The 15,927-nt window shown below is 38.9% G+C and overlaps 2 protein-coding genes across 5 annotated transcripts in view; both read right to left on the bottom strand.

Annotated features, from left to right (window-relative positions):
• Nucleotides 1-1,098: 1,098 nt before the first annotated feature.
• Nucleotides 1,099-5,905, bottom strand: LOC103475682 (F-box only protein 39). Its single transcript, XM_008427488.3, has 6 exons — nt 5,253-5,905; nt 3,534-3,705; nt 2,769-3,077; nt 2,400-2,624; nt 1,377-1,550; nt 1,099-1,295 (listed from the first exon to the last, which is right to left on the bottom strand). The coding sequence occupies exons 1-6, from the start codon at nt 5,675-5,677 to the stop codon at nt 1,173-1,175; spliced, it is 1,428 nt and encodes a 475-aa protein (XP_008425710.3). The 5' UTR covers nt 5,678-5,905; the 3' UTR covers nt 1,099-1,172.
• Nucleotides 5,906-7,006: 1,101 nt separating this feature from the next.
• LOC103475494 (uncharacterized) overlaps nt 7,007-15,927 on the bottom strand; it is a 9,499-nt gene continuing 578 nt past the window's right edge. Inside the window, exons 2-7 of one of the 4 annotated variants that reach the window (XM_008427154.3) lie at nt 11,080-11,151; nt 8,936-9,062; nt 8,677-8,836; nt 8,239-8,315; nt 7,497-7,727; nt 7,007-7,422 (exon numbers count right to left, since the gene is read on the bottom strand). In XM_008427154.3, the coding sequence (XP_008425376.1) occupies nt 7,372-7,422; nt 7,497-7,727; nt 8,239-8,315; nt 8,677-8,836; nt 8,936-9,062; nt 11,080-11,151 (718 nt within the window). In that variant the 3' untranslated portion in view covers nt 7,007-7,371. Of the gene's footprint in view, nt 7,423-7,496; nt 7,728-8,238; nt 8,316-8,676; nt 8,837-8,935; nt 9,063-9,238; nt 10,305-11,079; nt 11,152-15,927 lie in introns of those variants that run through there. The other 3 variants (XM_017308544.2, XM_008427156.3, XM_008427155.3) reach the window with 3 other exon arrangements.

Below are 15,927 nucleotides of genomic sequence, written 5' to 3' on the forward strand. Positions count from 1 at the left end.
ACTTTGTGAGGATTTTAACAGCCAATGACGTGAAGGATGCTGTTCCGTTAATGTCATGCACTGGGCAATACTAATGTTTTTCTTACGCCAGGCTTGTTCGAAATAAAAATATTGACATTACTTTTGAATTAGTAAATGAGTACAAACTGACATGTTAACAAACGAGGCTTTATCTTTATTAGTTGAATACAAATCCACAACACTAAAAGCTTCCTTCCACTTCACAGGCATGTTCATATGTTTTTTAAATTCCTTAAAATGTTATTTGTGGTTACATGATAAACTGTGAAAAAGAAGGAGGGTTATGGATACTTTCGCAATACTTTTCCAAGACATAATTGACAGAATAAATACATTTTGGCAGGTTTACAACATTAATAACTAGTAGCCAGGACTAAAAGTCATTTTGTGCTGTTTCCACCTCCTTTCCCTGGCAGGAATCTTAGCAGCAGGACTGCAGCAAACGTTAAAATAACGTTAAAAAAAATAATGCATGATCACATCAGTGGTCTGATGTGATCATGGTTAAGTTGCTCAACTTGGTAAAGTTTCAGAGGTTTTTTTGTGTGTGTATTTGTGACCTTATATACTCAGCAAATGAGGAAGCATTGACATGTCTGTTGTTGAAATGTGTCATTATCATTTAATATGGTGGGCAATTATTCAAAACAGAAGACTGAAAATATATTCAGCCATGAAGGAATTAGCAAAGCAATCAGTGGAGAGTGTGTAAGGATTATAAGGTGTTGTACTTAAGAGCTTAAAACTAATACAGCCTGTATTCATAATAGACCAAAATCAAATGAAGAGGATTAAAACCACAAAGAAGGCTCACTCTCTTTCTAGTCTCGCGCGAATCCTCCGAACAAGAGTTTATTTCTATTGGCCCTTAATCTCTGTTACTTTAAATAGAGCTTCCCTCATGTCAGAGCAAACACAGTCATAACATTGTTTGCTCCACCTTTACAGTGAAAGTAGGTCAGGGTTTCTATACAACCCCAGCTCACCCAGTCTCCTGGAGAAAAACAAAAACACACCCATATCACCCTGACAAGCTGTTTATCATTTGGGTGGTTAAATGAAGAAACAGATGTCCTCTATGCTTCATTCACTTTATTTTTGCTTTTTAGGGAGCTTGTGCCTCGTTTGGTGTTAAGGCACACTTGAAGGTGTCATATGTAGGGGCAAATGACTGCCAGGAACTGTAGCTCAGGAGGGTAACAAAAGGGAGATAGTATTTCCATTAGCTGATCTTCCTGCTCCTCGATGTTCTCAACCATTGTGTAGATTCTCACCTGCAATGCAAATGTACTATATTATCTTTCTCTTCACTGAATCTCCGTAGCTTCACTGGGAATATCTCCCTGTTTTCTTACTTTGATCTTGTTGAGCAACATCCTTTTAGTCATCCGGATGTGCAGGAGCCGACTCACAGTGGAGATCTCCAAGAAAGCCCAGACTCTCAAATCTACGAGGCACTCACACACATTAACCAACTCCAGCAGCTCATTATCGAGTGACTCGCCACAGTCCAGGTCCAGCGTTAGATTCTACAGACAAGAACATTTCTCTTTGCATTTTTGTCACTGAACACTTTCAAATGGTTTTACGCAGCTATCGTTCTTCCAATGTATTGGAATTTGTCCTCTGGTCTGTTTTTGCTTTTTTTGTTACACCCAAATGTTTTAGATCGCGTACCAACTGTTAATATCTGATAACAATATAAGCAACTGCATTAAAGCAATGATTTTATGAGGAAGTAGAGCTATCCAGTAATTGCAATTATCCACATGAATAAGTTTAACCCCCCAGGGCTACTTACTGTCACACAGAATCAAGTAGTGACAGAACCTGTCTGACAACTTGAAGTAGGCGGACACATCTCAAAAAGCAACAAATGTTAAAGTTTGAACGGCTCTCTATGTGTAAGTACATGGAAGTTTAATTTTAGAATGTTATAAATTAAATTTAATGAGACATTGTTTTAAAAAGGATGACAATTATAACAGAACACATTTCCCTAACGTAGTGAAGATTTTTAAAGTTGAATGGTTGTAAAAGAAAACATTTATATGAAAAGTGGCTTAAGGAAAAAAAAAAGTCTTATGTTTGTTGAAACTCATGTTATAAGCAATATTTGAATATGTCATAAGCTTTTACTTGAGCCAAACAATAGTCAAATACTGCCTATAAGCCAAAGGTTGTCAGTAATTGTCTGGATGGCAACATTTCTGCCACTGACATTTGGGAACAACTTAGCCAAACAGTAACATCATTATACAAATATGCACATTTAACAACAAGCCCATGCCCTCTGCAGATTCTGGCAGAAAATTTTGTTGGAGAAAAAAAAAAGAAAATGTTTGCTTCATGTGATGTAATTTTCTCAGGACTCTGACCTGCAGACTGTGTCTGTACCAGGGTAGAATGGTTTGGAGCAGAGGCTTGGCACTGTAGTTCTCATCTAATGAATAAAATGCAGTCATGTTGTACTCCACGAGTGGAATCTCGGGCAGCAGGATCCTCACCAGCTCATGTGTGTCAACGATTTGTTCGAGTGTGAGTCTGACTTTTAGATCTGGGCTGCTGGACACCAAAGTGGCCCATGAGTAACCATACACCACCTTGAAAGAGATTATTTAGCGCTTGCAGTTTAATCATCTTTTATAGATTCACGGTAAAACATGGATAGGGCAGTGTCTTTGGACTGACCTAGTTCACACAGGAAACAATCAATGACACATTAAGTGTTTTTTTGTCCTGCTTACCTGTTGATGTGGCTCGTTCTGAGTGCAGTACAGTGAAAAGCTTTCCAGGAAGTTACCATCTCTGCCATAGTTGACCCTTCTTGCTCTGATACTTTCACTGAGAGCCAGCAGCAGTTCATCTGACAACCAGGAGTAGCTAAGAGCCAGGTGGGTGAGGCTTTGCAGCTTTTGTAGCATTTGAGGTATACTGTTATTAAGCTGATTGGGCACGGTGGCAGAAAAGAAACCCCTAAGATCCAAAGAAGAGAGGCTGCAGAAGGGAGAAAGGCTTCTTTGATTTTGTACTATTGCAGAAAGCAGCTCCAGACCCTGTGGGTTAAAAGAATTAGGAAATAAACCAGATTCAGGTGAAACTATTAAACTAGTTGTTATGGCTGAACACAAATTTAGTGGTGTTTGTTTGTCATTAAATTTTGCCTGTGAATTAAGGTCACTCCTAATGTGTTGCTTTATTATTTGCTCGGGTGAGTCACTTCAGTCAACCCGATGTGCTTAAAGATTAAGGTAAAGGTAATTTTATTTATATAGCACATTTTCAGCAACAAGGCAATATAAAATGCTTATGACCATGTATAAACCACATATTAACCTCAGCAGAAGTTAATATGTCAGTATTTTGTTGAAAAAGTCAAAGAACATATTCTTTTTTCCCCCCATCTCCTATAAAAACATTGGTAGCTTTACGTGAATGTTCCAATTCTCTTTTCATTTTGGCAAAATGTTTCTCGTCAAGTATTTACCTTATTTGGTATCTTTCTACATTACCTGCTGGGTCTCTGTCCGTATTCTGATCAGGCAAACATTTTTAAGTCTTGACGGACCTTTTAAGAAGAAATAAATGAGTTTTTTGACTAAAGTATTTCTGAGCCCCTCATCCCAGCAGAAGCGGTCCAGCTCCAGCCTTACAATAGAGAGGGACTTTAATGGGGCTTGAACTCTGTGAAGAAAAAATTATGTTCATTCTTATAAATAAAATATCTTTGGAGAAAGATTTCAGATTGCAGATTTACACTTAAAGTTGCACTATGTAACTTTTTTAAAAATATACATGTATTTTACATATTTTCTTAATATGTGTCTGTTTTACTGTCACTATAGCGTGACAGCATATTATGAGACATGAGAAAAAATTGAGCTCCTCTGTCTTCTGCCTATGATCCTGCTGTCATCTGCACAGATACTCTTCAGAAACAACCAATAAGAGAAAGGAGGAGGGTCTTTGCGCTTTTAATCACACTTATGTACGCACTGCTCACACCTTCCCCCTTCCTCTCTGCTATGCTACATCTAGTTCACTGCTAGTTCAAGCTTGTTAAAGCTAGTAACCATGGCCACCGATGATGGTGGATAACATCCATCCATCCATCCATCCATCCATCCATCCATCCATCCATCCATCCATCCATCCATCCATCCATCCATCCATCCATCCATCCATCATCCATCCATCCATCCATCCATCCATCCATCCATCCATCCATCATCCATCCATCCATCCATCCATCCATCCATCCATCCATCCATCCATCCATCCATCCATCCATCCATCCATCCATCCATCCATCCATCCATCCATCCATCCATCCATCCATCCATCCATCCATCCATCCATCCATCCATCCATCCATCCATCATCCATCCATCCATCCATCCATCCATCCATCCATCCATCCATCCATCCATCCATCCATCCATCCATCCATCCATCCATCCATCCATCCATCCATCCATCCATCCATCCATCCATCCATCCATCCATCCATCCATCCATCCATCCATCCGGGGCAGCAGCTTCAGAAGGAAGGCCCAGATTTCCCTCTCCCCAGCCACTCAGGGGGAATCCCAAGGCGTTCCAAGGCCAGCTGAGAGACATAATCCCTCCAGCATGTCCTGGGGTGCCCACTTCACGGCAGACGCTGCCCCAATCCGCCTCTCGATCTCCCGCTCCCTTCTTCCCTCATTTGTGAACCAGATCCCCAGATACTTAAACTCAAGACCATGCTTAAGACCATGGCTTCGGATTTGGAGACACTGAGCCTCATCTTCATAAACAGTTTTCCTGGAATGGCAAGTTCCAGGAAAACTGGAATTTACCAGTTTTCCTAGTAATTCCCAGAAAAACTGGTAACTGGAAAGGTTCTCGCCATTAGGACATTAAGCAGCACATACATGATTGATTGACAACGCTAAGACGCTGATTGGTTGTTTTTGGTTGGGAGTGGTGCGTTTCTTCTGACACCAATAGCAGCTCAAGGAGTAGGTGAAAGAAACCAATCTTTCCATGATTTAACATGAGACGGATTGTCTCATGTTAAATCATGAGACAATCCGTCTCATGATTTAACATGAGACAATCCGTTTAACATGAGACGGATTGTCTCATGTTACACTGTCACAATATGGCAACACTTTTAGTAAATATGTAAAAAAAAAACATTTTTGTAAACGTTACATACTGCAGCCTTAAGATGCATATTGTTTTACCTAACCAATGTATTCAACAGCCTACAGATGGTGTTATGCAGACGCCGGGCCATCACAACAGATTTTGGAGGACACACGGTCACCTCCAAGCTTTCCAAGAAGACTCCCAGATTGTCAGCATAGCCCACTGCCCATGAACGTTCGGACTGCATGTATTTAGAGAGACGGCCACTGAGGTGAAAGGAGCGGCAGCGCCAGAGACAGGGCAGACGCATGATTTTGTGCCAGTGATGACAAACCAGAGATGCCCTGCTGCGGTCACCATCAGAGAGATATTTGAAGATGTGTAGCAAGCAGACATCAGGAAGCATCTCCCACTCACCTATCTCCTCAGTGTCACGGCTGTCTGAATACACGGTCTCTTCCCTCAATTCGTCAGAGGAAGTACAATCGTCCTCCGATTGTCTATCTTCGTACTCCTCCATGGTTTATCTGGATTTCAAGATTTAAAACGGCCTGTTGTGTCACAGTAGCAGCTAGTAGATAAAGGTTCATGTGCTAATCCAGCTGACGATAAACATTAAAGATGAAATCCTGACACTCAGGAACTGTGAGATAAAACCTGAATGAGCCCCAACTGACAGAACATGCAACTTAGTGAAGTACTGTCTGTAGAACCCTCTGGTTCCGCTACATCACAAGGACCCAGTTCTAATGCAACTTCATTCTAAAACATGCTTTATACAAGGTTCAGTTGGTTGCTTGGTTTCACTGGAAGGTTGTCATAACAACTACACCCAGATTTTGGGCCTGATCATAGGTTCTGGCTGTAAGAACTGAAACTGCCTGCTGACTCTTGATCGTTCCTCTTTAGCTCTTCGGATCTTTACTTCAGTTTAGTCTCGGTTCACCTGGAAAAAGTTATGGTAGTTCTCGGATGGGTTCAGTCACCTGGTGACATCGTTACGTATCATTGCCATGGTCACCTGCGTAACCATGGCAACTAATCTTATTTCTTGTTATAACCTCAGCTAGCAGGACCATAAAACTATCAAATAGGAGGTGTTCCAGGATTGAACCTTCGTGTGACTTCTGCCCATTCCAATGAGACGATATCTACTTTCTTTTAGTAAGATTAGAACCAATGAGTACTGGGCCAGAGAGTCCGACCCAGCTCGACAGTAAATAATATCATCTCAAGGTTAACAGTGTTGAATCCTTCGCTGAGGTCTAACAGTACCAACACTCTAGATCTTCCACAATATCATGTGGATATCACTGAATACTTTAACACAGGCACTCAGTACTGTGGTTAGCATGGAAACTGGACTGAAAGACGTAGAAGCTGTTGGTCATTGTTAAAAAGCTGTTTAACTGTGTTAATTTGGGTTCTTCAAGGTTTTGGCCTGTTGTGGATCATGGTGACTCTCCATTCTTTCTTGTGCTCCGTCCCTTTCATGCCCTGACTCCTGTGTGTTATTTCTGTGATTACTAGTCGTCTTCTCTCATCTCCTCTGTTCTGGTCTTCTGCTGCAGTGGTTTTGGGTTGACTGCTTTCACCTGGTTCTGATTTTGTTAATGACCTTTCCAGTAGCTTATCGTTTCCTTGTTGTCAGATCCTCCCATTACCTGCTTTATCTGTGACAGGCCTCTTGTTGCTCAGGCTGTTGTCTTCACATACCTTCTCCAATTCCTTTTGTGTCTCTGTGAACTCCTGTAAGTTTTTTCTCAAATAATTTCACCATAAATATGAGACTGCTGTTCTCCAGTCTACACCGGGGACTCATTCCAACAGAACAAAAGGTGGAAAAAAGTAAGTATTCAAATATTTTTATGCATTTATTCTTTTTTTTTCAATGCAGCTCTCACTTCCTTATGTAAGATAAAGCCAAAAGCAAAACAGTTGACTTTTTTTGAAATATTATAAGGGAAGTAAAAAAATTGGGATGTACCAATAAATGATGAATAAAAAAATATGTAAATAATTTATAACAGATATTAGTAGAGACTAGAACAAAATCAAAGTGTTACATGTAATGAACGTGTCACTCTAAACAGTTTATCTGCTCTGGAGTAAATTGCACAACACGAACAAAGATTTTGCTGAATAATTTGCCCAAAAGATTAATGTAGAAATATCTCTAAAATATGTACAAGTTGCATCTTTCTTTCCCAGTGATTAGTTTTCTTTCTTCGAGCTCCTCAGCCCATCAAACAGAAGACATTTTGCCTGTGAATAGAGAGATAGTTCAGTGAATTTAGAGCAGATGTTATTTGTGTCTCCATGCTAGCATTCGTGCCAACCTCATGCCAGCGCAGTGTGTCGGGGGGCAAGCCCAGGTGGCAGTGCGGACAGGTGTCTGTCTGTTCGGCCAGCTCCTGGTTTCGTGGTTCCCAACAAGGCCCCTCGCTGCCCCATAGGGGGCGACATGTAGAGTGGGAGGAACAGGCTACACCAAAGTGAGGTCTGGGATCTGTCTGGTAGTTCACTTTCTGGCCACTAGAGGGCAGATGTGATTCAGGATCAGAGTCTTCCTGAAACACAGGGAACAGAGACCTACAGAATATAGTAAGAAGTGTTCAAAACAAAGCTCTGCTTTACTGATTTAAAGCTTAATTGTTACATTTTTTTAAATGATTTTTTGCTTACATTTAAGGAAGCAAAATTAGATTTGTTTTTAGAGTAACTTAGTGAATGTTTTGAGTTATTTACTTGACCTTAACCTAAAGGATGAGTTCTTTATAGAAAAATAACTCCTGAGGGTTAAATGTAATCTTTACATGTAGTTACAGTTGGATCAATGGTTAAGTGTTTACAATGTTCTTGTTCAAATGTTGCTGTCTACTTCTTTTTCTTACGAGTAACAAAATAGACTCGCAATAGACTCACTTTACAGCTCTTGCTTTTCTGAGCATCAAATTTTGTAAATTTTCTGCCATTAATTTATAATTTGAATGTTTAAGTAAATGAAAGCTTTCCAAATTATATTTTTTAGATAATCTGTTTGCTACACAACAACAAAATCTGTTGTGTCAGAAATATTACCTCCTGTTTTGTGGCATTGGGATGAGACTCAGAGTCAAGAGACCTCAGACAATACCAGCATTGCTCAGATGGGGCAGCTGTAAAGACACAAATTATTCAATGCATTAGACCATTATTCAGTATAACAAATGCTTTTGAAAGGTAAAAAGTAATACATAAAAGCAAAGAAAGATTGTATTTTGCAAAAAAATTTCCACCAGACATTGCCACCCACCCACCCGACCATGGATGGATCTTCTCACCCATTCCAAACAAAAAAAATAAGTATTTTGTTAAAAATGTATTTATTAGACAATAAAACAGAGGATCGCAGTATTTCTGTAGATGAAATGATAGTATTTGATCTTTAGAGCTCAAACAGAGAATCTACTGAGTGAGTACAATGTCCCCACAGGAATGTCGGAACATAATACAAGTTTGTGTGTATGTGTATCTTACTCTGTGTGGTGGAGGGATGAGATGACAAAGAGAGGGGACTTGTGTCCTCTCCTGTTGACAGGTGGGTCTCTGGGAGGTAGTCCTCATCGCCTTGTGAGACCGTAGCTACAGTCTCTTCTGCTAATGTCTCTGCATGGCCAATGCATTGATCCTCTAAAATCTATGACCGTCAACCACACAGACCAAACAACACCAAAACAAAAGTACAAGTTGCAATTCATTTTCCGGTTTTCCTTTTTGTTGACCATGTGCTCTTTACCTCTTCATCCCAGACTCCGCTGTTAGTCCTGGTGGGGTCCTCTGATGTCTGGATACTTCTGGACTCAATGATTTCTTCACCGGATTTTTCCGTCAGTATTTCTGCCTGGACAGACGTTGCCCCACTGCTTTCTCGGGGAAAAGGAGTATAATTAAAAAAAAACAAAAAAAAACATGCCCTCCTAACTGTTCTACAAGGAGGTTATCAGCCGTTCAATCATCTGCACCAGCTCAGCCTCTACTGTTACTCCGAAGGCGAGAGCTTGATTAGTCTTAAACATTCATCCACCACTCCTTGCCTTACCTTTCTTCCTCCATCCCCACTCATGTGTCTCCCTCCCACGGTGCCTGATGTGCTATTTCCTGCTAATCCCAACCCTCTTTGGCTTTTTCTTTCCCTAGTCTTGCTTTGCCTGCCAGCCTCTCTGCTCTCTTCCCTTCCTCTCGACGTCTGAAACGGAAGCTCCACACTCTCAATATTTCATGTGTCTGAATAGCTCACAAGCAGGCCTCTGTAAAGAGTAATCAGATGAGGGCTCCAGTGTCTGTGCGGTGGAGTCCGGCTTGGCATGAGCAAGACTTTCAGAAGCCAGAAACTTTCTCACTGCTTTCACAAAGGTGTAGAAGAGCCTCAAGACCCTTCTTTTATATGATTTTATTCTTTGTGCGACTACAGCACTTTGAATTGCCTTGTTGCTGAAAATGTGCTATGTAAATAAAATTACTTTACCTTACAGGCAGGGCATATTTTTAATTGTGCAAAGTGCTAAGCTGTTGTCACAACTTGTGTGTACATTTGAAAAATTATGGTATTGTAATGTTCTTGGAAAAATCAGGAGAATTTATAATATTTAGATTAAGTATGCCCATTCTTTGGCTGAAAGTTTAGTTCTATGTTAAATTACTTTATGTTTAACAATATGTTGGTAGATTTTTAAACGTGTCACAGATTTGTAAATAGGTGACAAAGTTGTCTTGCAAACTTACTATCTGTTTACAATTTGAGTTGTATACAGCGAGTCATTGCTGCATTTAACACTTTGTAGTCTACATGATTTTTTCCCCCCTAGTTTTAATCTCACTTTGCCATTGTGAGCCTTAATTTTCCACCACAAAATATGGAGAATGCAATGAAAAATTTATGAGACATTCCTGTTTTGGCGGGGTAGAAGGGAGGTCAGGGGATCTGTGCAGTTGGCACCAAAAGGCTATCAAATGAGGCTTAGAAAAATAGATTGATCTACTATTTTTTTCTCAGTAAACACTAAGTTGGTCATGGCTTGAAATGAAGGATGGAAAAAAAAACTTCTATTGAATGTTAACAAGTTTTGCCCACCATATTTCAAAATGTTGTTTGGGACAGATGCTACTTACGACCACACACAACTGGAGGTTTCCGAAAACTCAGAATTGGAAAGATTTTCAGATATTAAACCATCGATAAACGTCAATATCTTATTTCAACTTCCACATTCACAGAAGAAAAAAACAGACATTTTCCATAACTACCATCTTGTTCATAGCGCCTCTTTGACTGCAGAGACGCATCCCGCCAGCAGATGGGGAAAGAGTATTTTATTTGTGCCATTTAAACTGTAGGTGTATAAATATGAACAAAAAGAATTAATATCCTCTCTGGGGTTTTGTTGTATTCTATATGCATTCTCATTTCTTCTGTTTAATCACTTCAAGCACATGATTATACACATCACGTTCTGTTATTACCAGTTTTGCAGAGTGTTCATCTGTGTATCGTCATTCTTGCAACTTGTCATAATAACTCTTCATTAAAAAGGTTTTAAATAATAGCGCGTGGCATTTTATGATGCAAATTTTAGCCATCATTAACATTTTCACCATCAACAATTCAAACCATGAGTTTGTATGAAGGAGTTCCTTGGAGGACTGTAGAATCCTGTTTCTTTTTAAATGTCTCTCTGTAGCTCACCAACATTTGTGCATCTGTACGTGTCTTCCTGTAAATGCGCGGCAGGTAATTTAAGTGTTTTTTGTGTGTAACTGTGTGTGTGTGTGTGTGTGTGTGTGTGTGTGTGTGTGTGTGTGTGTGTGTGTGTGTGTGTGTGTGCATGCGTTGTTTTTTTTGTAGGAGGAGGGAGACGAGGAACATAAGTGGAGATGACTCACCGGTCTTTTGTGACAGTGGTGCAGAGAGAGCGTTTTTCACCCATTTTTTTTCTCTCTCTTGGGGTTTGCATACTAAACAAGAAATGGAGAAAGGATAGAAGGAAAGCCGGGTAAGACTGGGCGTTAGGTAGCATTAGGGATAAATGAAGAAAGGTGGAGGGAGCATGGATAATTGTAAGAAAAAGGATGATACAGATCGGGGTAAGTAAGGCAGGGAAAAGATGAAAGAGGTGAGCAAAAAGATAAGTGTGGTGGTGGTGGTGGTTAGGGAGGAGTTGCGGGGAGGTGTAGATCATAAACAAGGAGAGTGTTGCAGTGGGAGAGAATCGAGATCCTGGCAGTTCTGCCACCAGTCTCCTAATGGCTGCTGAAAGCATGTTTGATGGAGTGTGTCAAGTTCAACAAAGTTGGTGTTAAAAAAAAGGAAACATGGAAAGCAATGAGGTGATATTCATGCTTAATAAATGAAAAGTTAACATATTCTAAGCAAGATGAACAGTTTTCATCTTTACCACTTGACCTTTCTACATCTTACCAAGTTAACTTCAAACATATTTACTGGGATTTGACGTGATGGAGCAACAGGAAGTAACATAATTTAAAGGAAAGTGACACCTTGTTTTCAAAGTTTGTTTGTTTTTTTTCGCAAACAAAATCATCTGAAAATTGTTGAAAGCGTATGCATTCAATTCAATCACCTTCAATCATGTACCCATAAGCAAAAATTCAGCTTAATACATTTAATTGTCACCCAGTTAGTACTGCGCCTGCGTTTAGTCTCAGTAAAAATGTCAGAATTTCAAATGTTTGCTTCACAATAGTGAACAAACAATATCATTTAAAATTTTTTCTTCTTCTGATGCTAGTCTATTACAAAACAATGCCAATATAATGCACTGAGGTTTCTGGTTGTAATATGACAAAATGTGGAAAAAGAATTATGGATTTTTGTAAGGCATTTTATTTTCCAATACAGCATTTACAAAATGTAATTCAACAATTCCTATCTGCGACTTTTCCTTTTTGTATGAGGCTGGATGTAGTATTACAATTTCAATGCCTCATTTATTTAACACAAAAATAAAGGAGACTATTTTGACGCTGAATCAAAGAACATTATCATCAAACAGGACTTCAGGATTCAGGTGTGAATTGTTAAATTAATGTTTGGCTGAAAATTCTCTACATCCAGTATCATTTTCTTCTTTTTGCCCATTTATTCGAGTTTGATATCTATAACTTAACATACGCTATTATTTAACACCTCACTATTACATTACATAGCAACTCAATACTGCTGCTGAAGTTTCCTTGCTGAGGTAACCCAACACTGTTGATCTGCTATAAAACAAATGAAAAATAAATGAGCTGAAGTATTTTTAGCAGTAATAAAAATTCATAGATGTTTTTCTATTATAATTATTGATCTAAGCAGTTTGGCGTGGATTCACTGTCCATTCAAACCAGAAAACTAATATAAACATTTGTCTACACCACTGGAAATGATAGAAAAAGGGATGAGAGACTTTTTCTACAAGACAAAAATCATTTTAAAACACATTTGGAGACACCTTTTACTCCCAGAGCCTGAAGGCAGAAGAAGTGTGCTGGAATGAGAAAACAGTCACAATTGTCTAGCAACAAAGTAGTCAAAACAACTATGCATCATCAGTGGTGGCACTTCTGCCTGAAAGATGTCTGTCTAAGAGTTGAAATGGCCTGAATTGTTGGTCGTTCAACAGCAAGTGGTGACGATGCGTCACTAGATACTGTTTGCTTTAAATTCCACATCTCAAAAGGCAGTTGAATCGCACTCATGATTGGAAATTGATCAAGAAATACAAATGTTATTCACATAAGAAGCTGAAAAACATGACTTAAAAGAGCTACGGTATACAAGGCTTGCACCCGTTTGACTCTCCTTCACTCGCCTTAAAATGTGCCATGTCTGTGCTGTTCTTTTCCGGTATGGATCCAAGGAAAATGAGACAGAGTATCTATAGAGGGAACTTCTTTTTTTTTTCTCTCGCTCTGTCTAAATTTTTAATTCTTTGATTTTATTTTGGTTTACATTTACAGTATTTTCTGTGATATTTATAGTACTTCTGCTTTCATTCACAGTTAGCCAACTTCACCAAGCCCATGCCACAGATAAAACTGATGGATTTTAGTACCTACGGTGAGTAAGGAGACAAAGTCTGGGCCAAGCAAAATGAAAAGAAAGAAGTACCACCGCAATAATTTAAAGCAGGGATTTTCATGCGTTGGATCTGACGATGCTCCACTGCCACACCCATATGCTCTGTTGCAAGTTGTGTTGTGTGAAGACAATAGTAGCTTTATGTTTCATATTTTTCATGCTTTGACACAGTTAGAGCCTTTTGCAAACAAAATTCGTCTCTTTGACCATGTATCTGTGAAACTGTTTAGACCTTTGTTTTGAGTTGAGAACTGCATAAAAGCTATCAAGAACTGCAGAGGCTGGAGGCCATTTGGCTTCAACAAAAAAATGTATAACATTAATTTGTTTGCCAATTACATCCTCCATGTTTTTCTCAACAATTTAGATTTATTTTTGCCAATGGATGCATGATGGTTCGTCTAAGGAGTCTTTTCAAAACTTCGAGTTCATGCTGGAAGTCCTATTCTGTACATCATAATGTCCTGTATGCCACAATTATGTTACTAAATGACGCACAATTAAAATTAATATTTTTATCCAGAGATAAATTAATCTGTCGTGTGTAAGGTTATGTTACAACCTGATACTAATCCTTCACGGTTCTCCCTGTGGGCGTGCTATAATTAAAATGCAATTTGAGTATTCCAGCAGACTCCAACTCTCCCAGGCACAAAACCTGGTATACATCCAGCTCCTGGCTCAGCTGAGCCCGACAGCGCAACAATTTATCAGTAATGGCCCCAAGAAGCTCATGCGTTTACAGAAAGAGAAATGAGAGGGAAAATGTCGGCCATTAGCTACATGAATATTGAATACCCTTCAAATCAACATCAAATTATGATAATTGATTTTTCAACGCGCACGATTTTGTATTAACCTTTTTTTTTAACATGGTGTCAAAACACGTCTTTTTATTTGTAAATTTAAGGTGTAAAGCCCAGATCAGATTTTAGTAACACAGTGCAGATGTTTAAACAGTGAATGCCATTACGATACCGCAGCATTAAAAGGACCAAATTATTGCTATAAAAATGGATCCTATTAGGTTGCATGGCAACTAACAGCATCCTGTTTGTCTCATTTTTGCTCAGCAAATGGTGTAGTTTTATGAGGGTTTTTTATGGATTCCCTTTCTCTGTGTTACTGCTCGGTGATAGTGTTGGTTTCCAAGTATAGGCGCTATATAATATTCTTTTGACAAGCATTTTCTTTGAATAGATTAATTTTTCAATGAATATGGTAATAGCTAATTAAAAAAAATCAGCTTTTGTAAGTGTCCATTTCACCCTTTGTGGTTGATTACAAATTTTCTTCTCGTTTCTTTACATAAATCCAGCCTGTGGGACATTGAGCTTATTTAGCAAAGGGTGAATTTGCCTTGTCATAATTGTGTTGACTGTGTTAAAGCCCCCACATGCTCAGGACTCCTCACACTGTCTGTCATAGTCAAGCGTACCGATTTCTTATTTCTCGTGTCATATTCCTTCCTTTCCCACAATCCGAAAAGTTGCTAAAGAGTTTGATGAGCTTGTTGGGGCCGCAGCCTACGTCTTCTTCTGTATACCTCTTAGTGCAGAACAGAGTGGAAGTTTTGCTACTGCTCGTCTTTGAGACTGCTTGCACCAACTCTCAACCTTATCAGCTTCTCAGTGTCAGCCCAGGCCAACCTGTGGTCAAGGCTGTATAGGTGAATGCTCAGGGCGCCGCAGTCTTGGGGGCACCATAAAGAGGCCAGAAAAAAATAACCTAAACTTTTCTTTTTAAAAATTATAGAATAGGTAATGATATTACTTTGTGATATTAAAGATTCTACTTTAATGCAACTACATGGGAAAAAAACATTTAAATGGATCTAATAATAGTTATGACTTGATTTGTGTGAACAAGTGTCAAACAGGCACTTCTAATAGTTTGTAATGGTGATTTCTGCTTGGCTACCACATCTAAAACACTGAAGTTTGGATTACTCGAATGACATTCGTGTCAATTGTTTTGCAAAAAAGAAGGGAAATGGTATCAATCCAATGAGAAAAAAATAACACATTTGCAAGAAGCTTCTGCTGAGACAGCGATGATAAAAACTGAGTTTCTTAAGCCGCAAAAAGCTGACAGTTGTGTGAATCTGGGCTGGTGTTTTCCTAGTTGATTGTTAGGTTTTCCTATTTGTGGCACAGTTCTAATTTTAAAGTCTCAACAATCAAAGGTCTGCTTTTTTTTGTCATTAGGTTGGAAACTTTTTTGTTTTTACATAATTTTCCACAGATATCAGTATCCCATAGAAGAAGATATATCCACCCTCTTTTTGCAAAAGATGTATGTTTTTTCTTTATTTTGGAACCTGAAAATAAAATGATGGTTCTTTAAAATAACAACAAAATTCCTACAATTCATTTATATTGAAAACAATATTCTTATTCAAACAATCACGTACCATTCGTCTACAAGATTTCAAAACAATTTTCATTCAGCTTGACTGAGGAGAAAAATAGCTCTTTGTATTGTAGAGGTTGCAGAGTCCTGCTATAAATGATTTCCGATTATAGACTGCTGAGTTATTATCATTAAATTTAAGCTATCCTCTTTCATTGTCCAAGAAATTGGTATTTTTGCTTCTCACTAAGACTTAAAAGAAACCTTCAGTTACAAACAGACTGATGGACACTAAC

Source organism: Poecilia reticulata, chromosome 14 (assembly GCF_904066995.2).
Source record: "Poecilia reticulata chromosome 14, P_reticulata-male-v2, whole genome shotgun sequence".
NCBI classification, from domain to species: domain Eukaryota; kingdom Metazoa; phylum Chordata; class Actinopteri; order Cyprinodontiformes; family Poeciliidae; genus Poecilia; species Poecilia reticulata.